Raw genomic sequence first — 25,862 nt, 5'->3', positions numbered from 1 at the left:
GCCAACTTTTCCAAAAACCTTGGCGTGAGATTTGGTAGCAACCCCCCCCCCCCCTTAGGCGAGCTATCGCGAGCTTCACTCCCCCCCCAGGCGACTTTACACGGCTGTTTGACGCTTTACTCAGTTAACCTGCGCCTCGTCCGTTACTGTTTACAACGTTAGCTTGGCTAATTGTTTGGCGTTGCCTTTTCAGCGTGAGATATACAATGTGTGGCGTGAGAGCGTGAGAAATGGTTGAAATGCGTGTGTCACACGGCGAAATCGTGAGAGTTGGCAGCTCTGAATATATAATATAAACAACATGTATGTACTGTGTCTGTTAAATATTATACAGTTATATTATTAAAAAAATTGTAATTTTAGAAAATAATGAGATACACAATGTTACAAAGGTTCTGTATATTGACTATGAAAGCCTTAACAGAGATACCACAATACATGTAATAGGCTTCCCCTGGGTTCAAACATCAGGAGAGACCTTGAGGTGTAGATATGCTCTCTACAGAAGGCACAATCACAGGTCAGGGAAAAATAAAACTACTAAGGTTGCTCTTACCTGAAGGGCAAAGGGGTTTGTTTCCAATGTATTTCCTTGGGTCAGTACGCATCTTCATCAGTGCTTTAATGGCTTGGCTGGCTGGTTCCATGCAGGCCAGAGAGTACAATCTTGCCTTGAAGTTAAGCCAGCTGTCAGCAGTTCAGTGAAAGATCTGAGGAGCAGTAGTAGCCAGGAGATGCTAGTCTAGCTCAAGCTAACATGGGAGAAACCTCCCCTCTCTAGATTAGCATATACTAGGATTAGGCTAACATTAGGGTTAGTCTCAGCTACAGAAAGAGTCATGGGCCCAGCGAGGGCCTGTCGAATCGCAGGAGCATCGGAAGGTCCAGCCAGTGGAAGCCAGGAGACCAGCGGAGACACTCAGGGAGGGGGCTCCTTGAGAGGGCGGTAGGTGGGAGCGTCCCCAGAGTTCAGGCACATAATCTGAGTGGTGGACGGTGGGCACCTGTGCCTCAACCAAGCCCAGATCACAGCACACAGCCCTGGGAAGGCCTAGGGGTGGAGACAGGCCTGGGGGTGGAGACAGGCCTGGGGGTGGAGACAGGCCTGGGGGTGGAGACAGGCCTGGTGGATGGACAGGCCTGTGGGTGGAGACAGGCCTGGGGGTGGAGACAGGCCTGGTAGATGGACAGGCCTGAGGGTGGAGACAGGCCTGGGGGTGGAGACAGGCCTGGGGGATGGACAGGCCTGGGGGTCAGAGGTCTTGGTTCTGAGTGGTGGTTATGGGGCCAGGGTGGGGCAGGAGAGTGAGACCGGGAGTAGGGCTTCCTGTCCGGGGGCAACAGACTTAGAAGAGGGTGTTACGAGTCCTGAAACTGGCAAACGAAGTGGTAGCATGAGATAGACAGATAAACAGGATGTGGTGTGGGCCACGTCAAGCGAGGACAAGTAGGGTTTCTGGCAAGGGGGTAGATAACTTTAGGACCGTTCTGGGCTAAAGACTGAGAATGTCTGCTTAGATTCAAGGATAATAACTCATCTACACCAGTGATAGTCAAGTAACGTAAGACATTAGATATAAAAAATACATCAGACTCTCAATGTCTTATCTAACTTTTATAACTTCGATTCACTCTCTGGTTTAAGTGGATTTGCTCTGAAAAAGATCATGTGTTGTGAGTGGAGCGGAGAGACTTCTAGACTCTTATTCTAATGTGTAGATGTGCCTGGTAGAGCTGCAGGAGTCATTGTGCGATGTGGACTAGCTCTGGGTGGGATCGGTACTGGCAGGAGATCTCCCTGCAGAGCAGAGCCTCACCTCTCCAAGGACACAGAGAATAGACTTCTGTTGAACCCTCACTGAAGGCTACCCGCATGGATCTCTCCCTCTCGCTCTCTCTCTCTCTTTTATGTTCTCCCTCTTTCTCTCTGTCTCTCCACTCTTAATTACTCTGCTTTCCACAGGCCCCAGATCCTCATTCTTACATCCTGAAAACCTCTTATTCCACTTCACTGGCTTCATTGAAAATAAGAATTTCACACTGATGACATGACCTCCCCCGCCCTCCGCTCTCTGCCCTCCCTTCCTTCTCCTCTCTTCCCGCCAGCTGACGTTTTACCCTAGCCGCCCCCCCCCCCCTCCAACCCACATCACCCCCCCACCACTCCACAAGTCCAGATTAAAAGAGGAAGTCACGCTCGGAAGGAAGATGCTTGGAAGGAGGATCTTTGTTCAAAGCAATGAAGAGCAGTGATACGATTTGTCATGATCGCGGAGACAGGGCCCGGAGGAGATGGAGAGAGGGAAGGAGAACTACAGAAGCTAGGGAAAGAGAGAGAGCGAGAGACGGGGAGGGAGAGAGAGAGAGGGACAGACAGAGAGAGGGACAGACAGAGCGAGAGAGAGGGGTAGAGAGAGCAGGAAGCATTAAGTCTCATTACAGTCCTTTGTAGTTTGACAGGTTTATAGCCCAGTTAGTTCACTAGCCCCCCCCCCCACACACACACACACACCCACACCCACACATGGCTTAATCACACTTTTAAGCAAGATTGATACTAAATCCACTCCCAGCATCCATCAACAAAGACACACACACACACAAACACACACACACACACACACAGCCCTGTGGAGGGGCAGTATGGCGTGCAGCAGAGGGCAGATCATATGTTGGAGAAGATCCCTCAGAAGGCTCACACAGCCAGCACGAGGCTCTCTGATCCTTTAGGCTCGACCCTGGTCACCTCTCTATTGGAAGGCAGAAGGCAGATTGACAAGGTTTATATAAGGTCCCCTTGCGTAACACACTCTGGCACGCACACTCTCCCTCTCTCTTTTGCTCCCTCTACATCCCTCTCTCCCTCGCCATCTATATCGCTCTCTTACACTAGCTTCTAAAACTATACTACAGAGATCAAACGATCCCGGGTTCAACTCCACTCGCCTTTGGATTGAAATGTCTGCTGATTGAATACATTATTGTTACATTACACACCCAGACATCCACATCATCTTGAATGTTCATAAGGGTGTCCTGAGCAGTGCAATGCTATCAATCCTCTATGAGACTCTGTGAAGACGCGCCACTGAAGGACTTGCCATCTCTTTCTCCACTGCTGCTGTGTGAGTACTAGAGACAATCCTCTACCAGTGCCCTCTCTTTCTCTCTCCATCCCTCCATCTCTCTTTCTCATCCCGCTCCATTGCTCTAGCGCTCACTCTCTCCTCCCATGTACTCCCCTCCTTATCTCTCTCCGTCTCCCCTTTGTATCTTTGTTTCCATTCCTCTCCTCCCTCTCTCCATCACAGTGACCTTGTTGGCAGCAGAGTCGGAGGGGGGCGTGACCTCCCACGCTAACCAGAGGAGGCTGGAGCGGAGAGGAGGGGAGGAGAGGAAGAAGGAAAGGAGGCTAGGAACGAAAGGGGTGTCAGCCCGCCTATGGTCTGGAGAACAGCGAGGTGTGATATCTGTCTGCAGGGGTGCGAAGCTATAGCTGTCATCTGCTGTAGCAGCGGGGCCGGGTGAAGAGAGCGGCAGGCTGGCGGGTGTTAAACGGCGGTGGTTGGGAGGCGACGGGGGAGGGGCGGATACTGGGTTCTGTGCTGGTGTCCTGGGGGTGGGTGGCGGTGACAGCGGGAGGGGCGGGGCTGGGGGGGGGGGGGGGCGGGGCTGGGAGTTTGAGTTAGGAGATCCAGGCTGTGTGCTAGTGGTCTGGGGCAGGTCGGGACGTAAAAGTGGGAGCATGTGGCGATCAGAAGGCACAGGCGCAGACCACGGCCACCACCACTATGTTGCCGATGGTGGCGATGACGGCCACCCACAGCCAGATGGTCTCGCTGGACACCTTGCCGTCGTCCTCTGGCTCCGGGGGCCGCGAGAAGCTGGCGTTCAGGTTGGAGGTGGACGTCTGCAGGGACGTGTTGCCGTTGTACGGGGAATCCATGAAGGCTCCGCTCACTGCAGGGAAATGCTGAAGAGGGGGGGGGGGGGAGGAGAGGAGGGGGTGAGGAGGGGAGGGAGGGGAGGGGTGGGGGGGGGTGTGAGGAGGGGAGGAGGAGATGGGACGGGGGAAATTTGAGGGAAGAGAGGAGGTGGGCGGAGGGGGAGGCAGGGGTGACGGAAGGGAGGAGGGAGTGGAGAAGAGGAAAGAGGAGGGGTGTGGAGGGGATGGAGGAGAGGAGAGAGAAGAGGAAAGAAGAGGAAGGGGAGGAGTGAAAAGAGGATACAAAATAAATAGGTGAGATGGAGAGAGAAGATGAGACAAAAGAGCAGAGAGGTTAGCTGGACACATGACAAGACAACACCTTATTAATCTCCAAGCAAGACTATGGGGGTATTGTGAGATAATTTCCCAGTGCGGTGCTTTATTGGCTGTTGGCCAGTACAGTAGGGCAGAGTATGTGCTTCCAGGGAGATTTACTCTATCATCAGAGTAATGGCTGTTATAAGGGGTCATACTGATTGTTGCGAGGGGGAAAATCGCCCTGTGAGGGACTAAATCAAGTCTAAAGGACCGGGAAACGATGGATGATGTACCAATCCCAAGGTAGTCCTGCTGGAAGTTGACCTCAGATAAACTGCTGTATTTGTCTGCGTGAGAGAGTTTTTGTGTGTGTGTGTGTGTGTGTGTGTGTTTGAGTGAGAGAGAGAGTGAAAGAGAGTGTGTGTGTGCGCGCTCCGGAGGGCACAGGAGCACCGAGGGGAACAGAACTCAGAACACTCCTGCTGGGTTCGTTCCTCTGGGTCACTTTACTGGCTGTCACAGCTGGATTCCCTCTTACACAACACAAGACCCCCTCGTCACCAAGGCTCTCTCTCTCTCTTCCTCACTCTCTCTCTCTACCTCTTTCTCTCTCCCTCTCTCTCCCTTTGTCTTTATTTATCTTCCCCTCGCTCTCTCCAATCATTCTCTCTCTCTCTCTCTCTCTCTCTGTCTCTCTCTCTCTCTCTCTCTTTCTCTCTCTCCTAACTCTCTTTCCCTGTCATACAATTAACTCTTTGGCTTTCTCTCTCTCAGTCACTCACATCTCAGTTCCAGAAACCATAACCGGTGTTTTTATTTGTGTCCACCTGTTATGGTTGTGTATATTCTCCATCTCTCCTCACGCCACCTGACTGACAGCTAGTCTACAAATCACTTACGGTACTCTCCGCGCACCCTCACCCACTACCTCCCCCCTGACTCCCCCCTATAGACCCTGACTTTGGCATATGGCCGGCCCTGGAGTCAATGCACAAGTGCATTCTGGGATAATCAGTCAGATGCCCTGCGTCTCCACGCCTCATTGGGTCCTTGTCTCCATTCAGACAGGCACAATCCATCAGTGGTGGACACACTCTACCACTCTGTCTCACACACACAGACACAAACACACACAATTTTGCTCCTGCTTTCATTTCCATCTGCCAGAGATAAGAGGGCAGAGCAGAGGAACCACAAATCTTCTGGCCCCTACTGAGTTGGAGGCTCACTGTGGATGATCACGAAAGCAGATACCAGCCCCAGCCCCCAGCCCCAGCCCCCAGCCCCAAACCCAGCCCCAGCCCCAGCCCCCACCCCAGCATGGCTGGCTTAGTGTAAGCTGATCCCAGCATGGGGGTGACCCCAGCTCTCTCCCTCCAGAGAGAACCGCTGTCCCACTGGAGATGGTCTGTCTGACACACACCGGGACGCATTACACAAGCACCAGGGAACATGTCTCATTCGCACGCACACACACACGTGTACACACCCACACACACGCACACAGACACACACGTACACACCCACACACATACACAGACACTCATACAAAACCTTCCAGGCACAGAGACGGCCAGCGAGGCAGAAGAAGCCTCTGATTGGTCTACAGTCAGCTGTGACTCTCGGGGGTTCAGGCAGGGACGAGGGGACGAGGGGCAGGGAGGGTGGAGCGGCAGGGAGGGTGGAGGGGCAGGGAGGGTGGAGCGGCAGGGACGGTGGAGCGGCAGGCGGGCAGACAACAGAAGAGCCAGGGAGACGATCAACCGGAACATCTAGTCAACGAGACAGCGAGAAGCGTCACATTAAGCCTTGAGATTCATCAGTGGCGATAGGCGTTACTAGCCTCAGTAATTAATACTGTGTAATGAGCCTGGCGCCTCAGAGGCAGCAGTCAGAGGCAGCATGGAGAGGCCGTGCTGAGAGGTAGATGAGAGGCAGTTCTTAGGGTTAGCATGGAGAGGCAGCACTGAGGCATCAAGACAGAGGCAGTACAGAGAGGCAGCCTGGAAAGGCAGCATGGAGAGACAGAGATACTCAGAGACAGCATGGTGAGGGAGGCTGGAGAGGCAGCACTGAGGCAGCCTGGAAGGAAAACACTCACAGAGTCAGGGCTGGAGTCTATAGAAGGAGAACACTCAGAGTCAGAGCTGGAGTCTGTAGAAGGAGAACACTCAGAGTCAGAGCTGGAGTCTGTAGAAGGAGAACACTCAGAGTCAGAGCTGGAGTCTGTAGAAGTAGAACAATCTCAGAGTCAGAGCTGGAGTCTGTAGAAGGAGAACACTCAGAGTCAGAGCTGGAGTCTGTAGAAGGAGAACACTCTCAGAGTCAGAGCTGGAGTCTGTAGAAGGAGAACACTCAGAGTCAGAGCTGGAGTCTGTAGAAGGAGAACACTCTCAGAGTCAGAGCTGGAGTCTGTAGAAGGAGAACAATCTCAGAGTCAAAGCTGGAGTCTGTAGAAGGAGAACACTCAAAGTCAGAGCTGGAGTCTGTAGAAGGAGAACACTCAGAGTCAGAGCTGGAGTCTGTAGAAGGAGAACACTCTCAGAGTCAGAGCTGGAGTCTGTAGAAGGAGAACACTCTCAGAGTCAAAGCTGGAGTCTGTAGAAGGAGAACACTCTCAGAGTCAGAGCTGGAGTCTGTAGAAGGAGAACACTCAGAGTCAGAGCTGGAGTCTGTAGAAGGAGAACACTCAGAGTCAGAGCTGGAGTCTGTAGAAGGAGAACACTCAGAGTCAGAGCTGGAGTCTGTAGAAGGAGAACACTCAGAGTCAGAGCTGGAGTCAGTAGAAGGAGGAAGCAGGTTCAAGCCCTCAGAGTAATGAGGAGGAGGCAGAGTGTGACCAGGGCAGGGCTGACTGGGTGTGAGAGGATGACTTCTCGCCCTTGGGCCAGCAGCAGAGAGCAGATGAGTCAAGACAGGGACCATACGTGTTTTGATATCATACACACCCTGTGGCTGTGTTGATCAGCACACACACACACACAGTCAGCCATCTGACTGAAATTAATATATTTTTTTAATTATTATTTATTATTATTATTATATATATTTTTTTTATTATCCTCTTACTCTGCATTTCAAGCCCAGCTACCCAGATCTGGGTCATACACACTATTCCAATATTTAAAAAACTTGAACTATGTTTGATTTAGCTTGTCAGGTACAAATGAAGTGATTAACTGGTGGGGTGAACGCAGCATGCCAACCACGCAAAAACTAGCACAGCTTAATAACCGTATGAACTACTATTCAGCACAGATTGTGACACAATAGCATCTAGGCCAGGTATAACCAGCACCGGTAGAGTACTCTGTCACTGTGCCAGGGTGTTAAAACTGCTGTAGTGAGTCATGTTGTAAACCTTAAAGTACCTCACCGCGAGAAAATCCTACTTTCAGTCTTTCTGTTCTGGAAAAGAAGGGGGAACTGGAGTGCCCGGTCACAGCCCAGTTTGTTTTGGTGGTAAAACTGAATACAAAACTGCATCACCGCAGCGACAAGTTCTCTGTATATACCGCTGAAACAAGGTAGTACTTCAGAGGTTGTCAAGTGAGAAGGCAGTACTAGCTACAAGTGACAGTGCTGCAGATTAACTGAAAACCGAGAAATAACCCTTGCTAGTAAAATCCCCAACCTCACCAACTGCTACTAGATTAAAAACCTTTGAATACCTGTTTAGCATGAGTTTCCACATTCACATGCATGGACCATATACGACCAGGCAAGAACAGCTTGACTGAAAACTCTTGTTCTCTCTCAAACATACTAAAACCGTTGTCACTAAGCACCAGTAGAGACTGAAGCCCACAGCTCCGGCCAGCTGGCATGTACAGTAGAGTAACTTAACACACTCTAACCAGTAGCAGGGGAGAGATTGAGCACACTACAAGCCAAATCCAGAAAGATCTAAAGCCAGACTTGTTTCCCTTGTACAAAAACCGCGAGGTTCAGAGAATAAAATATTCATTCCGATTCCACAGCTTGTCTAATGGTTCTGTAAGAGTTCAGACACCCCGAGAGAGATGCAGGGGAGACACAGGGAGGGAATGGGGAGCATGTTGGGACACACACAGCAGAGTCAAAAACACACAGATTAAAGAGCTAGAACACTGTCCCAAGAACGACAAGGCCGGGGGCACGAGAATGCCCCAGGCGACACTGCATCACAGGTGCAGCTGTTAAGAGTCTAAATAAAAACAACACCTCGTTTTTTTGTGTTCCGCTCTCGTGACTATAGGCATCGGAGAACAGCTCATCCTGGATGTACCCCAGCAGAAGCAAAAACAATCCGATTACAGTCTCACAAGAACGGGCAAATCTCGAAGGAAGATAAAGTCCTTGAGCTCATATGGAGAAGGAAGGAGAGAGAGAAAGAGAGACGGACCCAGGAGCACAGAACTTCATCAGGACGTGTTACAACAGGACGGGATGGAGGGAGAGAGACAGAGGGAGGGAGAGGGGGGTAGCACATAAAGACAAGGACTCCAGGACGGGGTACCTACTGTATGAGGGCTCAGTGGAGGGCTGTCGGTCGAGCTGAGTGACCTATGCACTGAGGAGAGAGCCAGAGAACACCAAGCCAGAGGGAGCAGAGAGGAAATGAGCTGAGAGAGAGAGAGAAGTGAGACGGGGATGAAAAGCAGAGGAGAAGCAAAGCTGAGAGGGGAGGAGAGCGAGAGAGCCGAGCGTGAGTGAGAAAGATCGAGGGAGCTGAGAGGAGAAGTGAGGAGCGAGCACTGATTGGACTAGTCAGAGAGAGATCAGGCTTGACGGTGTGTGTGTGGGGGTGGGGAGGGGGGGGGGGGTGGGCGTTGTGTTTTTGCACATAAGAGGTAGTTGTGTTTGGGATAGTGTGTGTGCGTGTGTGTTTTGGAGAGCTTTTAAGCCTGGGAATGAACTGTTTGTGTACATGTACAATGATTCCGCTGGGATTTTCAGTAAACAGATTAAGGTCAACCCCTGGTCTGTTCACTCCAGCCAAATAGCTTCTCTGAAACACAAACTCGGCCATCCTGAGCTCACCTGGTCCCCACCTTCTCCCCCTCTCTCTCCCCTCACTCTTTCTCTTTCTCCCTATGTGCCTCTCTCTCTCGTGCTCTCCTTCTCTCTTTATACATATGTGCCTCTCTGTCTCCCATTCGCTCTCTCTGTCACTCCCTTTCTCTCTGTGTGTAGGGCGTCATGTGGATAGCCTTCCCACTCATCCTCCTTCACCTCATCCTATTGTCTGACTCATGCATTAGATCACTCTCGAGTCATTCTGCTCGACAACCTCTGTTTCTAACCTGCAAATGCTGGGAGATTTGGTTTTTAGGTAGTCTAGATCGATTCATCGAATATATCAGATATTAGATCAGATCAGATATATATATCAGTTAGATGGAAGGTAAAAATGGAGGCTGTCAGTGTGTGTGTGTGTGCTTGTGTGTGTGTGTACCTAAGCTTGTGCTTCTATACTGTGCTTTCATACTGTATGTGTTTCCTGTGTATCTGTGTGTCAGGAGGTTTGCCAAGGCGTCTGACCAGGTCATGGATCAGTCTGTGTTTTCTTCTGAAGGGTGACTTGGCTGATAGAGACTACCCTCCTCAGAGGCCATGCCAGTGAAGGCGTGAACAGCATCACACTGATTGTATTGTTGTAATCTTTGTTTACAGAACAGCAATTGATGTACAATTGCAAATACTTCATAGGCTAAGGGTTAGGGTGAAGGTTGGAGTTAGGGGTTAGGGTTAGGTTTCGGGTGAATACCGTAGAGATAGAGAAGTTCTATCTCAAGTCAGATTTGACAAAGTCTGACATGTTGTTTGGCTAGAGATAACGGAGGAAATATTATGGGATGTCGCCATTTGCTAAAATTATAAATAAAACAGGAAGTTAAAATATTCAAGCAACTAATTGTGCCACAAAGTATGTCAACACTGCCCTCCACATTTCCCTCCCTAGGTCACAAGGGCCTCATTGGGGTCAGCGTGTTGACTATCCTGGCTACAATAACAAAAGGCTTTTGGGACATTCTCCTGTTATCCCCTTCATCCCTCCCTCACCCGGCCCCTACGTACTGCTAGCCTGTGCACTTAGTGAGCTGCTAAGTGCTGTTGTGGATAAGATTGCTCTCGCTATACTGTGTTCTCTATGGCCCCATTACAGAGGACAGACAGAGAGAAACAGCCCTCAGCGCCCAGATGTTACTCTCCTCTGCTTAACAGCTGTCTGGGGGGGGGGGGGGTGTGTAAAGAGAGAGAGAGAGTGTGAGAGAGAGCGGGCAAGAGCGGGAGCGAGGGAGACAGTGAGAGAAGGAGAGAGAAACAGAGATAGACTAAACAGTGCTGTATAGACTAAAGAAGGCTCACTCTGGCTAGTTCCAGTAAGCTGGGACACCCTAGTAAGTAAGTAAGACTTTATTTATATAGCACATTTCATACAAGAATTGTAGCTCAAGGTGCTTTACATAAAATCAATAAAAACGATAATACAAGTGATAAAAGTAATAATCAAAATAGCAAATTATAAAAACAATAATATAACTAATAAAAGTAGTAAAACCCTTCTGAGATAAAATTACTTAAATGCTTCGGTAAAAAGGTAGGTTTTAAGCTGTCTTTTAAAAATGTCTAGCGTATTTGCTTCCCTAATATTTCTGGGTAATTTGTTCCATAGTTTTGGGGCGTAATTGACAAAGGCCGAATCACCAATCTTCTTATGACTGCTTCTGGTGACCTCTAATAGGCCTGCATTTGATGATCGCAGTGTTCTAGCTGGTGTGTAGTTTATAAGGGAGTTAGCAATGTAGCTAGGTCCTTGTCCGTGTAGAGCTTTGTTTGTGAGGAAAAGGACCTTAAAGTCATTTCTGAAGGTAACGGGGAGCCAGTGTAAAGTAGCTAGGACAGGACTAATGAGTCCAGGATTACACCGAGACTCGTCACCTCTGGTTTAACCCTCGTGCTGCCTTCGGGTCACATGACCCAAAGGTTCATAACGAACCATCGTTGTGTTTACCCAATTTTACCCAATACAAAAACAAATACAAATAATTTTCTTTTAACCATTCCAATGTGGGGGGTCTGAGACAGCCCGACAGTTAAAAGAAAATGCTTCACTTTGTTTTTGTATGAGGTAAATTTGTCGCAATACGACGGTGGGTCACAATGACTGATGGGTCAGAATGACCCGAAGATAACACAAGGGTTAAGACAGGGGGTTAAGCCTCCTAGATTCTTAGTAAGCATCTCTCTTTTGGATTTGGGGCCACATAGTAGGACTTCGGTTTTGTCTTCATTTAATTTAAGAAAGTTATCATTCATCCATTTGTTTATTGCCAACAGGCAGTTGGTAATGGAATTGATGGCCGTTGCATCGTTGGGTTCAGTGGATATATATAGTTGTGTGTCATCCGCATAGCTATGGAAATCTATGTTATGTTCTCTGATTATGTCGCAGAGTGGTAACATATAAAGAGAAAAAAGTAATGGACCTAAGCAGCTTCCTTGAGCGACCCCGTAGCAGTTCTCATGTTTCTTGGACCTATGGTCTCCTAAACTAACATAAAACTTCCTTCCTGTGATATATGATTTCATCCAGTTCAATACACTATCCGTGAACCCAATAAGCTTTTCCAGTCTATTGATTAGGATGTCGTGATCAATAGTATCAAATGCTGCACTGAGATCTAACAGGATAAGGATAGAGACTTTAATTGCATCTGAGTTTAGTCTGAGGTCGCAAATTATTTTGGTGAGAGCAGTTTCAGTACTGTGATATTTCCTGAAACCTGACTGCGAGACTTCCAGAATGTTATTTTCTTCAAGAAAATAATTTAATTGGACTAAAACTATCTTTTCCAGTACTTTACTAATAAATGGAAGGTTTGATATTGGTCTGTAATTTGCAAGTAGACTGTTATCCAATTTGGGTTTCTTTAATAGGGGCTTTACAACAGCTGTTTTGAAGGCATCTGGGAAGACGCCAGTTCTAAGGGATGTGTTTATAATCTCTAGCACCGGACCTGAGACACTATCAAACACTCGCTTAAAGAATGTTGTGGGTATAGGATCAATATCTGAGGTTGTGGAGTCAGATTCGCTGACAATTTTGGAAAGTTCACTAAGTGTGATACAGGTAAATGTGCTCATGGTTATGTTGCAGAATCTACTGATTCGACCCCACTATTAATAATACTAGCTCTGATCAAAGTTATTTTTCTAGTGTCTACTATAGACTTCAGGCTTAAGTTAAAACTACCGAACATAAGGTTGAGTTGAGCTGCTGCACTAGTCATTACAAACCCTGGCAGAAACAACCACCTAGCTGGCTCTGGAACAGTATCATTCTCAATCAGAAACGCCATTTAAGTTTTAAATTAAGCCGATAAACCCTGTGACAAACACGTTGGATTAACATGGCCCCAAAATAGGAGATTAAAAGAAAATTCGGAGAGAAACAGTTGCCCTAGTCTGACCCAGAATGGTCTCTGATCGAGTAGTGTTTTCAACCGATGGTGCTAATGACGTCCCCTAAATAATCTGCAATCAGTCCCTATGATAGTGTAGCAGAAGCATTAGGAGCGGTCGAGGTGGCCTTCGTTTGAGAACAGTGTGGACTGAGTCCACATTATGAACATGACAGTAGGCTGGTAAATAACAGACACAACAGCATGTCGACAGGCTGGGGCTGGGACTGACACACATAACAATCACACACATGAACACACACACACATACACAGACTTTGTAGCCGGCAGGCAGGTAGGTAGGCAGGTAGGCAGGTAGGCAGGCAGGCAGGCAGGGTCTGGGTCAGGCCTGGGGCGAGGGGACAGGAGAGGCACTCTGTGGTCCCTCTGTGACCGGACTCACCCCTTCACTCAGACCCTCCAATGTCTGACAGCTCCCTACTCACTGGACTGCAAAGGTGAAACACACACACACGCACGCTTTCCCCCACACTGTCATGTCACACTCACCACGACACACACACTCACGGACACACACACACACAACGGCACACTTTCCACCCGCTTTGGTGGTGCATGCTATGAACAAGGTCCCTACAGCTAGGTTTGCTAACAGGCTGCTGTGTTAAAGAGGCATGTCAGAGCTGGCTCCACATGGCTGTGGCACGCTTCACAGCCCCACGCAGGCCCAGAGATGAGCAGCAAGTCCCCGCTAACACATTAGACACGGTGTGGTCGACACCGAGCAGCACTGGCACACAGCAGGATCAGACCCGTTCTTTTTTCTCGTCCCAGTGAATAGACAGGCCGGCTCTCAAGGCTGAGTGATGCGAGAGATGATGGACGGGTCTCAACTCTGAGTGACGTGAAAGCTGATTGGTTGGTATTCTCTCTTTACTTTCCCAGTGAACATTCAGAGAGATGTGGTGAAATGGCCTTGAGTTCATCCGCAATAAACTGGTTTACTTCATTTTTAAAGTGCCCAAACTCCAAATGGACATGACCATAAATTGACATGACCGTAAATTGACGTGACACATTAAAACAAAACAAACACAGATTTAAAATCCATGACGCTGGAAACAACATTGAATTTGTACTAAAACGACACAGCTCATTTACAGGCAGCATGAGTTGCAAGGGTCTACTGTGTGTCAGAGGAGAGCCCCTGTCCCCTGTGTGTCATGTGTGTCAGAGGAGAGCACCTGTGTGTCCTGTGTGTCCTGTGTGTCAGAGGAGAGCACCTGTGTGTCCTGTGTGTCAGAGGAGAGCACCAGACTACGGGCCGTGTGACCAGGGTCTCCTGCTCTAAACCTCATCCAGGCCTGTGTCTACCACAAGCTTCTCTCTCTCCTCTCGTCTAACCATCACTGCAGAGAGAACCATCAGAGGCATGCAAACTGGATTCATTTAGCTTTACCTCTAATGCAGATTCTATTATCTATTCAATTATGTGCACTTTATCTCTCTCTCTCTGTCACACACACACACACAAAAACGCACACTCACATAAGAATATTACTGACAGATAATCTACTATGACATATGGATTAGCTGTGTGTTCCGTGACAATTTCTTTGTTTTGTTTCTGTGAGCAGGGGTGAGAGCCATTCATTTCCCCAGGTTATATAAGCTCCATCATCTGTTAGCCTGTTTTATCCCTTTCTATTAGGACAGGTCTGTCGTGACTTCCACCCCTGGGATACTGAGGAGAGAGGGATGGAAAGTAAAGGAGGGAGGGAGGAAGTGGGAGAGAGAGAGGATGACAGAGGACAGAAAACAGGGGTTTGTTGTATTATCACGTTGATGTTGATTGCCATGTTGATTTTAGATTAGAACAAGCAAAGCTACTTTGGTGTGATCCATCAAGGACTTAGCAGATAGAGAGTAATGAGGAAGAGAGGTAGACTGAGGGCTGAGGCAGAGGAAGTTGAGGGATGAGGCACAGAGGCAGTTCACATAGAATGGCCTTGTCTGACATTTGCCTGTCATTTAAACTTCCGGTACAAAAGCGTTCTACAGACATGAGGCAAGGCAAAAGCCACAACAGGAGATTCCTTGGAGTAGGAAGTACAATTCTTAATTCTTTATTGATCAAATATAATTTAAATTGAATTCAATAATTTATGTTCTCACATTTACCACTTTCCCATACACAAATACAATACATAATAAACCACTCCTAATATCCTCTATCCGGTGCGACCTTAAAATCAATTAATAACTACAATTAAAAAATATTGAATCCCACTTGTTGACTAAACTTTCAAACTATCTATTTAACTGCCTTAAGTGGATTTACTTTCCACTGTTTTTTTTAAAGGCAGCAAAGTACAAGGAAGACACATATACCAAATGGAGTTGGAGGTCTCCTCATCACCCCCTCCTTCCTCTCTGGTCTATCAGCATGAGGACATCTGACTCACTCCTGTCCTAGCAACAAAAGCGGCAGTGAAGCTAGTCTAATCCACATTACAAGGGGATGGGGGGGATCACACTTCTCTCAAAAGAAGGAGAAGCCTTTTACAAAGTCGAAAAAAAGGTGACATTTCAAAACAAGCTTGTATCTGGGACTACATTTAGCATACTGTTACCACTGGGACAGGAGGTGTATTATTCATCAGACGTGAATTACTGATTTGTTGTGGAGCTCCCGTCCAGACACGCCTGATTTGGCGGCGTGACGTTTTGCATTTATGCCTACTGCTCCAACCATTTGTCCTCTCATCCCTCTGAGCAGCTTTGTGACTCATTGTGGTTACATTATTAATGCCATTACCTTCCCCTCCCTCCCTCCCTCCCCCGCACCCCCGTCCCCCTCCCTTCTCCCCTTCTTCTGCTCCTTGCGCAATAAGCTCCCACATCCGTAGCAAGGGAAGGGGACTGACTTCACGTACAGGCTGTCATCTCTGTAGCGTCTGTCTGTCCACGCGTGGCGATGCAGCGTGGTGAACAGCGGATGCTGAGGGCTAGCTACCTGATGCCCTACTTAAAGCTTCCTCCAATCCCCATTTTCCTCCTTTCTGCCATTAACTAAAACCATCCACCCCCCCCTCCCCCCCCCTCCTCCAACACAGCTCCAGGGACTAATGCTCAGACAGATCACTGATTAAATATCCATCACCAGATGCTTATCTCTTTGCATAGATTCATCAAGCTCACTCAGGTGGGACGTTGTGGAGAGGGCAGCCTTGACCCTGCACCACCAGACTCCCATGATTGACTCACTCGCTCGCTCATTACCGTGGCGCCGGCTGGCACTTTGGGCTCCAACAGAAGTTCTCGACTCTCTGCGGGCCTCTGCTAACTTTTCTCAAACTGAATTGGTTGAGCTTTAAGCTGGACCCTTCCAAAGTGATGCTATGTTGCTGATGTAACAAACTCAATGTCAAAAGTTCACAGTGAAGGATTGATGTTTGAGATGAATACAAACGGGCTTTGCTTGCCTCGTGGCTGTCGGGACGGAACGAAACCGAAACAGAGACAATTGTTTCAATGGGTTTAACAGCTCGAGGGTTCATCTGCGCATTTATGGACCACGACTGCATTCCTCCTCATCTCCAACCCCTCAGGCAAGGCTCACACACATTATGAGGACAGTAGGCCTACAGTATAGAAGATACAAACAACACTGCCCTCTGATCTGATGAGTTCAGAAGAGGCTCTGAGCATCCAAGTGGACTCTCAGGGATGTAATGGCGTTAATGATGTGATAGTATAGCGCCAGCATAGGATAGGTGGGTGTGTGCTCGTTTGTGTATGCGTGTGTGTGTTGGCAAGGCAGCACAAGCCCTAGTCTTAGATACTAATGATACTTTCTATGGATTATCATCTCTCTCTCTCTCTCTCTCTCTCTCTCTCTCTCTCTCTCTCTCTCTCTCTCTCTCTCTCTCTCTCTCTCTCTCTCTCTCCCCTTCGTTCTTTCATTCACTCTCTCTCTGAGCCCCGGGGCGCTGAATCAATGGCCCGACACACATCTGCAGTGGCAATCATTAGCAGCCTTTTCAGAGACACAACACTCACAGCTCACAGCTGAGTATTTGTCAAGATAACATGACGCTGAAACAAAGAAACAGCAGTTACACACAGAGATGGGAAGATTGCACTGTGAAAGAGGAGGCTGTGAGGTGCCTCACATCATGTTTGCCAATGTTCCTAGCATCATCCTTTAATAATAACAACCTTACATTGATAAAAAAAAACACAAGCAGCATCCTCAGCTTTAAATACAAGCAAGCTTTGCTGGCCATGATGACCCAGTGAGTCATACACTTTCACTTTACCCTCACTTGTTTTTGGATGCGTTTTGGATGTGAGTATGTGTGTGTGTGTGTTTAAGACAGTGTTAATGATGACATGACATTGTGTGCCAGTAGTTTGAGACAGTGAAAGAAAGGCAAGCAGAGATTTAATATAAAAAATAGAATTTCACACTGAATACACTAAATGGAGAAAAAAAAAAAAACTTGGAAGGCTACAGGAGCCCTACTGTGCAGCCACGTTTTAATGAAAACACCAATGACTACAAGCAAATCATGTTTTTTACGTTATTATATTTTTACAAATATAATTATTCCTTTCTATAATTTGGCAACCTAAAGAGAGAAACTGAAGTTGCATAAGTGACATGTCCACCTGTCTAAAACACCATGTAGCTCTGTCACCTGTCCAACTACCACAATGGCTAAATATAAGGTAGCTAACATTAACTAGGCTACATGACTAATCCAAATGACACAAACTCATACACTTGTCACTCGCTAACACTGAGTTACAGTAATAAATCATTATCCACCTTCATGTTAGAGAGTAGTTACCTGGGCTGCCATCAGTGATAACTCCATCATCCCCGGTTCGAAAGGCTGTTGGAAAGCCAGCCTGTTGGTGGGCAAAACTTAAAACTAGAAATGAAAACGTTCGGTTTTAGAATGCATAAGATGGTGAGGAGGAGAAAGCTTTGTCTCCAGCGATGGCTCTCTCGAGGTCCACTCCGCTTAGCGGAAAGAGCGCACTCCCGCCTCCTATTTGAGCCTTGTCGCGTGTTGCTGGCGTGCAGACAAAGTCGCAGAATTATTGATGGCAGTTTTCCGTTGACATTTAAAGTCTTTGACGCTTTAACACTCTACAACCTCCTACATTCGTTTCCTTTTGGCGGTTTTGGGGAATACAAGAAGTTTGAGATGGATGAATGAATAATGAATGCATAATTCATTAGGCTAGGACAACCCCTACAGAACGACCCTTAGGTATGGAGAAAATTAATGTTGAGAATAACGGCAATTTGAGAAATATGTTCTACAAAACTTGCTTTTGATAGGTCCAGTAATTGAATGCTTGGATATATTTGCTATATTTGTCCATGCATCCCCTGCGAATATTGAACCAGAGCTACATGTAGCAAAGAGGGTTTTCAGTGAGTAACCCTGCGAAGTGTTTCCTTAGACACATGGGTTAGCCTACAGTGGCTTTAGCTCACCAGGTTACGCAAGGACCACATTTCAATCATCCTCAGTTATTTATGCAATCTCAGTGGATGGATATTGTCATAAGTTTGACAACATGTCAGAGAGGACTGCAGAACACGAACCTGCTGAGTGATGAAAAGCCTTTCCCTGTTACTGCATCAGCAATGCCAAAGCCATGCACGCAGAAGAGACTCAAAAACATATCTCCTCCTTCCCCCCATTTGCAAATGATCATTTTCAATGGCAGACTACCTAGAGGCCTTTGTGAGTTTTGAGGCTTGACACGGCAATCTGTCGTCCACAGGACACAGCACCGTGGCATTACTGCTGCATGAACCAACCATTAAAATAGTCTCTCTCCCTTGAAGTTCCCTTTGGCACATCCATGTCTCCCAGTTAGCCAGCCGTGTGGCACCATTATCTAACATGGACTCTTATCTTAGCTAGCCCTGATGGCCAGTGGGCCTGGGGCAGAGGAGACCAGATGTCCAGTGGTGTAGAGAAAGAAGAGTGTGCGTAACACTCAGACACTGTACAAAGCAGCTCATACAGGCATCTACTCACCAGCATCCTATTGTCATTTTAAAATGAAGCCTGGGAGATTTATATAAAAGCTTCTTTGTTTATGGTAAAATATCCAACCACTGCTAGCATAATACTGTCCCTCAGGGAAAGTGAAGTAACGCATCAGTGGTTTTCTAAAGGGGTCTTTGGCTACTATAAGAGTATAGTACATTTTTGTGGTCCTAAATGGGCTGGAGTACCATGCTGTTCTTGCCAATTACAGGGTAAATTCCCTGTGCCGTTTGGAAGTTCAACGTTTTGAACCTTTTGTTTTGGAGTTGGACGAGAACTAGCTTTGAAACAACGTTGTATTCTGAGAAGTCAAATAACACGCTTGACCAAATGTACATGGAATGTGCACTTGAGCGCAGGATGAACACACACTTGCACCCAAATGAACACGCAGACACACACTGTGTGGAGCCTCGTAAAGCAATTTGTTGGCAGACCATCACTTCCAAATTGCGACACCTCCCTACTAAGAATAACCTAACAGTCCATAATTATTTTTTTTAAGTCACATGCTGAACAACCATAGCCTGGTCCTAACCAGACCCTCGTACATTTCATCTGTACAGAGGGTCTGGGATCGCTCCATTGACAAGCGTTAACTTCCTTGAAGGCGGGTAGTCTGTTGAAGTTTAAAGCTATTGGATCTGCCTAGAGCCAGTCTGATCTGCCATAACCAATCGCTAGCGTTCGCCTTAGCCAAGTCCTTCACCACGGAGCTAGCTGCCGTAGCTGGAAAATCAAACTTTTCCCGAACCCTGAGGGGAGGAGGGCCACGACATCATGACCACCAACAAAACTCAGCAAGGATTGTTCTTGCTCCGGCTTTAACTTATGGATATTCGGCAGCGTTGCCACAACCAGAATAGCTTCGCTCGCATCTTTCTCCGCCACCATTACTGAACTACAACTCAAACTAGTGCACAACATCAACGTCATCGTTCTCAGACACTCCCTCTGTTCACTGATTGGACCTACAAAAAATGTGTTTCTGAAAACCGACTGATATGATAACGCACTGAAATCCCAGACCTAGTACAGAAGCAAAATCCAAATTGAGCGGAAGTACGTAGGAGGGCAGAGCCAGGCTAGAACAACCACACTTTCCCTGTAACTTTCTCCCATTGGCCTGGATAGAGAGGTATAGAAGGAGCAGATAAGTAATGTAGCGTGCCATTAGATGCTCTGTGACATCAATGACCTGATTTCCCAGGATCCCGTGGATCATGCCACCACTAATCTCCTTCATCCCCCCAGATACAGGTACCATGGTAACCGCTCAGGTTGAGGCTGACAGAAGCGATGGTGATGATGGTAGGGGTGACTGATGAGGATCAGGATTGGGGTCCTTAGGATGATCATTTCTCGACTTAACGAAGGCATACATTCCCAATTCCCACAATGCTGCATGCTATTGTGTTTCATTTCGAATGCGTTGGTGTTTGGTTTGCAGATGTTCCACAGTCTGACGCGTTGCTCCCGCCAATCACATACTATTCAGGAAGAAATCACACAAGTGAAAGTGATGTCATCCTGACCCCGGACTTTGGCGTCAGAACGTCTAAGACTACGCGCCTTCACTGCAGGAGTTTAACATGGCCTGTCTCAAGTCATACTGTGAAGTTTGTGTCTGTTGGAATTTAGATCTATCAGCCCCTTGCACGAGCTACAGGGTGCTTTGGATAACATGAACACTTTGTACTAAGCTGTACTTATTCTTCTGTTTGCATACACTAAAGCTGGTCTTGACATATTTGACAGTAAAAATAAAAACTGCCACTGTCAGTTTCAGAATCCTAAAAATAGCGTTTGAGGACATCCTCCCCCACTTCACTGAACCCATAAAGGTACTGCCTCCCACACTTACGTCATTTGCAACTGGCTTGAGCTCTCCTTCCTGTCCTGTTATCTCCTTTATCGAGCTGAAATATCGGTGTTGCACATTCTCCTGTCCCGATACCTCTATCTGCCTTAATGTCTTAGAAGGATGGATGTGAAGGCATGAATCAGGGTCAGGTTCATTAAACCCATCAATTAAACCCATCTGTCTATAATGTTTCAACTGTGTGACAAGGACACTGTCTCCTTAAAGTTACAGGGGCCCAGGCACACGCCAAGACGCACATTAGGAGCTTCCCATCATCATCCTCATCACTGTCTTCTTCGCCCTCTTCTTCCTCCTCCTCCAGATCTCCCTCCTCCACTCCCATCCTCCCTCACATCCTGATCTTCCCCCATGTCTCCTCCACTTCTTCCATCTCTCCCATCTTCCAATCCCCTCCCGTCCTCCCTCCCGTCTTCCTCTTCCTCCTCATTACTGTAGTATCGTAGTCATCCCCATCACAGTTACACCATCACAGTTACACATCAGACGTGTGTGTGGGGGCTGCACATGGCTCAGTTCATGCGTCACGTGATGAAGCACATACATCAACTGAAGAACTGTAATGGGGAGGTACATGTTGCCCACCCCCCCTTCACCCTACCCTCCCCTCACCAGCCCCCCGCCGCAACCCCTACTGTGCCCCTCTTGACAGATGCTGAGGCTTTCGCACGCAAGTCTGGACCAGGAGCTCTGCGGACAAACACACACACAAATACACACACACTCAAACTTGCACAACAACAATTGTTGTGCGAGTGTTTGTGTGTGAGTTTGTGTTTGTGTGTGAGTGTGTTTGTGTGTGAGTCTGTGTTTGTGTGTGTGTGTCTGTGTTCATGTGTGTGTGAATGAATGTCTGTGTGTGTCTGTGTGTGTGTGTGTGTGAGTGAGTGTGTGTGTGTGTGTGTGTGTGAGCATGTGTGTGTGTGGTGTCTCCAGAGTGATCTTGGTTCTATGCTTGCATGTCAGCTGAAGTTGTAAGACCACCCGTGGCAGAGTGTGCTGAAGCACTCGCTCCTGGGAGAGAACATGACGTGCTGTAATTCATCATTCTTTCTCGCTATTTCTCTCTCCATTTTTCTCTCTCTTTCTCTCTCTCTTTCTATTTCTTTCTCTCTTGCTTTACTCACTTTCTCTCACTATTTCTCCCTCTCTTTGTCCTTCTCTCCCTCTCTCTCTTCCTCTTTCTCTCCTAAGGTGGCATTTGGGAAGTTCATCAACACCACTTCACCAGCGGCAGAGAAGAGGGCCCCAGCCTGGTAGAGTGTCACATAGCCTGAGACTATGTGCCTAAGCATCACATACACACACACCACAAATACACACCTCCTTGTCCCCCAACCTCAGCCTTGTCCTTCTAATCCTTCAGGGTGATTGTTACGCTGCCATAGCATGACAGAGGGAAAGAGTGTCCACCAGAACCCAATGGAGGATTCTTCTGACTAACGTGTCTATAGTCCTGTTTCTCTGAGGAGCTGCCCAAATCTGATATTGATTTTCGTGACTGCAAGATTCGATCGCAACCCTCTCAACCCTCTGCATTAGTAAAACGTGTTTTTCTTCTGAATGATAGACATCTAACAGGAAAACAGACCTGGTTTCTAGGCCATCTAAAATTCTGTAAACACCGTCTCTTGACTGTAACTCAATGCTCTATGCTGTGTTTATCTGACCTCTCTGAAACCCCTAGTGACTGCAACTCGATGTAGTTATGGTTATATCAGCTTTAAAAAACTTCTACTTTTTTAAAAACTTCCAAGTAAACTGTAACTTTAAAGAGTAATGACACACCCCAATGTCAGTCTGTGTCACAGTGTGCACCAGTGAGGAGGTAGATAAGAAGGCAGAAAAAGGAGGAAGAAGAGGAAGCGGAGGAAAAGAAGGAGGCAGAGCAAGAGGAAGATGAGAAGCGTGGAGAGTGGAGAGGGAAAGAAAGGTTGGCGCACGGACGAAGAAGGAGAAGATTACAAAAGCTTGCAGAGAGTTTTACACACACACACACAGGTACATCAGACCAAGTATGCATATGAGATTAAAGTTTTCAGTCAGGTGCTGCTTGTGCTTGGGGGAGATTTGATATAGAGGACATGGAGGAGCTCAGACCGTTCACTGTTAACGCTGGACGTAGAGGCCCAGAGCACCAGGACGAGAAAGAGAGAGAGAGAGAGAGAGAGAGAGAGAGAGAGAGAGAGAGAGAGAACAAACTCCACAAACTCACTCACTCCTCAAAGTACCTGAGACTAGCTTCCAAAGTTTCACTGGAATCGAATGTTCTTCAGTAAGCCCGCTCCTAGATTCAGAGGGCATACTAGGGCAGCCGTTCATCACCCATGACTTCAGACCTAAGCACACACAGCGAATGGGAAAAACAAGGTGTTTTAATGATGCATGTTAAACCAGGCGCTTTCAAGTTTGTTGGTATACCTTCAAGTTAAATATTTACAGGGTGGATCTGGTTGGAGGAGGAAGGTGAGAGATCTTCACCGTGATGCTCATGACAACAACACGGGTTTAGCTGCCGCTGCGGTTCCAAAAATATAACACTGGTTGTTCACAGATGGTGCCTCTGGGTGACAAGAAACTCTACCCTTCTCCTCCCCCTCAGCCCTCTCCTCCTTCTCCTCCCCTCTCCTCCCTCTCCTCCCTCTCCTCCTTCTCCTCCCTCTCCTCCCCTCTCCTCCCTCTCCTCCTTCTCCTCCCCTCTCCTCCCTCTCCTCCTTCTCCTCCCCTCTCCTCCCTCTCCTCCCTCTCCTCCTTCTCCTCCTTCTCCTCCCCTCTCCTCCCTCTCCTCCCTCTCCTCCTTCTCCTCCCCTCTCCTCCCTCTCCTCCCTCTCCTCCCTGTCCTCCCTCTCAGCCCTCTCCTCCCTCTCCTCCTTCTCCTCCTTCTCCTCCCTCTCCTCCCTCTCCTCCCTGTCTTCCCTCTCAGCCCTCTCCTCCCTCTCCTCCCTCTTTCTCTCCTCCATTTCTTCTTCTTCTTCTTCTTCTTCTTCTTCTTCTTCTTCTTCTTCCCCTCTGACGTTCTCTCCCTCCCCATCCCCGCCAGACTGCTCATTGTGAAAGGAAGTCATGTCGTAACCATCAATTAAAGCTTGCCCCTCGGGCAGAGTGGCAGTTATTGTCAACATGAATATATGAAAAAGAAGCGGATGTTTATGGTTTCGCTAAAGGTAAAGTCTTTCATACATCGCAGAGTGTGTGACGTAACAAAGAGATTCAGTTCACCAGGCATACATCAACCAGCTGGTGTACGTTATGACAGATATTGAAATGCAAAGGCATGTTGTGCAACCTCTTGTTCCCAGGTCTAGCTGTTAACTGTTAAATGTGTGATCGTCTTCATGTTGTACATGGCTAGGACAGATAAGTCACCTGAGATGGTTTGGTTGGTGGGTCACACATTTTCAGCCATGTAACAGGAAGGTCAGAAATTGTGACGACAGCTATCAAAATATGTGACCGGTGTCCAGAATGCTGACACTTTGTCCAGATATAGTATCCAATGAATGGCCTTGTCCAGAAAGCTGACATTTTGTCCAGATATAATATCAAATGAATGGCCAGTGTCCAGAAGGCTGATATGTTGTCCAGATATAGTATCAAATGAATGGCCAGTGTCCAGAAGGCTGACATTTTGTCAAGAGATAGTGGTGTTCATGTTGTTCAGACAGATTTCTGAACCTCAAAACGGCCATGTGGCTTTGAAACTGATCAACACCGATCCAGGATTTTCTACTGTACCTAAGAGATCAACTGCATTTCTACGCAATTCTTCAACAACGATTGTGTTTCTTGGGTGAACGGTGGAGGCACTGGTGCTTGCAGAGTAGACGTTCCGGGTTTGATCCCTGGACACACACACACACACACACACACAGGAACTGTAGTGTACAGATCCCCCCCCCCCCACCGCCCTGTAGATTACATCTTATATATTATTTACAAATTCATACTCTCCTGTCATCAGATGTGAATTGGGCACATGGACACACACACACACACACACATACTCACACACACAAGGTTAGGGATATCCCCCTCTCTGACCAACTTCATGCTTTATTTACTGCCTGATGTTCAGGGAGCAGTTAATGCGCCCTGGGTGCAGTGATTCCTGTGGCGTGAAGGAGAGGAAACCCACACACATGCACACACACACACAAACATACACCATACATACACACACATACACACTAACACACACACATATGAAGGTAAACAGTTACACATAAAAAGAGATCCACGCACAGATTTTCCTATCCACATGATGGTTGATCAGCATGCAAAATTCTTAACATACGAGCTGGGTTGAGCATGTCTCCTTCCATGTTGCTCCATTTCATACTGGTCTCAGAACAGCTCTCACTGTTATTCAAACACTTTCCCTTAGAACACACATATTCGTCTTTTGTACAGAACAGAACAGCTGAAAACTTCAGCTGTTCTGCCATCTCTCTCTCTCTTTCTCTCTCTCTCTCTCTCTCTCTCTCTCTCTCTCTCTCTCTCTCTCTCTCTCTCTCTCTCTCTCTCTCTCTCTCTCTCTGCTCCTTAATCTAAGCCTTTTCATGTGCAGTCCAATGTGTGTCATTTAGGTTCTCGGTCGGCCGATGTATAATGTCTGAGATGTTTCCGGCTGCAGCGGAGGCTTCATGAGGCGTTATGGTGAGAGCTGTCACAGCTCTTACCACAGTGTCAGAGAAATTACTGATTCTCCCAATGAAGTAGACTGATTATTTCACATTCAATTGAAGAAGAACGACGGAGACTTATCGGACGGAAAACCCTGTCATGTAGACACAAAAGAAAGCTCTCTTCAAAACGTTCGTTTAAATGAGCAATGTAGATTTGTGGGGATATCCTTTCCAAAAGTTCTCTATCTCTCTCCCCCTGCCACCAAATTTGGAACACCACCCTTTCCTCACTCCAAACACTTCTGACATTTGACCAGCAGAGGGCGTTTGTGTATAACTGCAACAATCACTTTATAAACAAGGACCCCTTCCAGTTAGTCGATGGGTATGGCTGCAGCCCGCAGCCTCCTGTCTCATGCCCTCCCGTCTCATGCCCTCCCGTCTCATGCCCTCCCGTCTCATGCCCTCCCGTCTCATGCCCTCCCGTCTCATGCCCTCCCGTCTCATGCCCTCCCGTCTCATGCCCTCCCGTCTCATGCCCTCCCGTCTCATGCCCAGGCTGTCCAACGGTAAGTTCAGAGGGTCAAAAATACTAAATCGCGAATTATTTTTGCATTATGG

At 47.6% G+C, this 25,862-nt stretch overlaps 1 protein-coding gene across 1 annotated transcript; it reads right to left on the bottom strand.

The window, feature by feature from the left end:
• Positions 1–1,414: 1,414 nt before the first annotated feature.
• On the bottom strand, positions 1,415–20,093 carry LOC134029336 (uncharacterized). The gene is made up of 3 exons (XM_062473425.1): positions 19,999–20,093; positions 8,749–8,902; positions 1,415–3,973 (listed from the first exon to the last, which is right to left on the bottom strand). The coding sequence occupies exons 1-3, from the start codon at positions 20,091–20,093 to the stop codon at positions 3,755–3,757; spliced, it is 468 nt and encodes a 155-aa protein (XP_062329409.1). The 3' UTR covers positions 1,415–3,754.
• Positions 20,094–25,862: the final 5,769 nt, after the last annotated feature.

Source organism: Osmerus eperlanus, chromosome 11 (assembly GCF_963692335.1).
Source record: "Osmerus eperlanus chromosome 11, fOsmEpe2.1, whole genome shotgun sequence".
NCBI classification, from domain to species: Eukaryota; Metazoa; Chordata; class Actinopteri; order Osmeriformes; family Osmeridae; genus Osmerus; species Osmerus eperlanus.
Note: the sequence above shows the minus strand (reverse complement) of the source record. Positions and strands in the feature narration are given on the sequence as shown.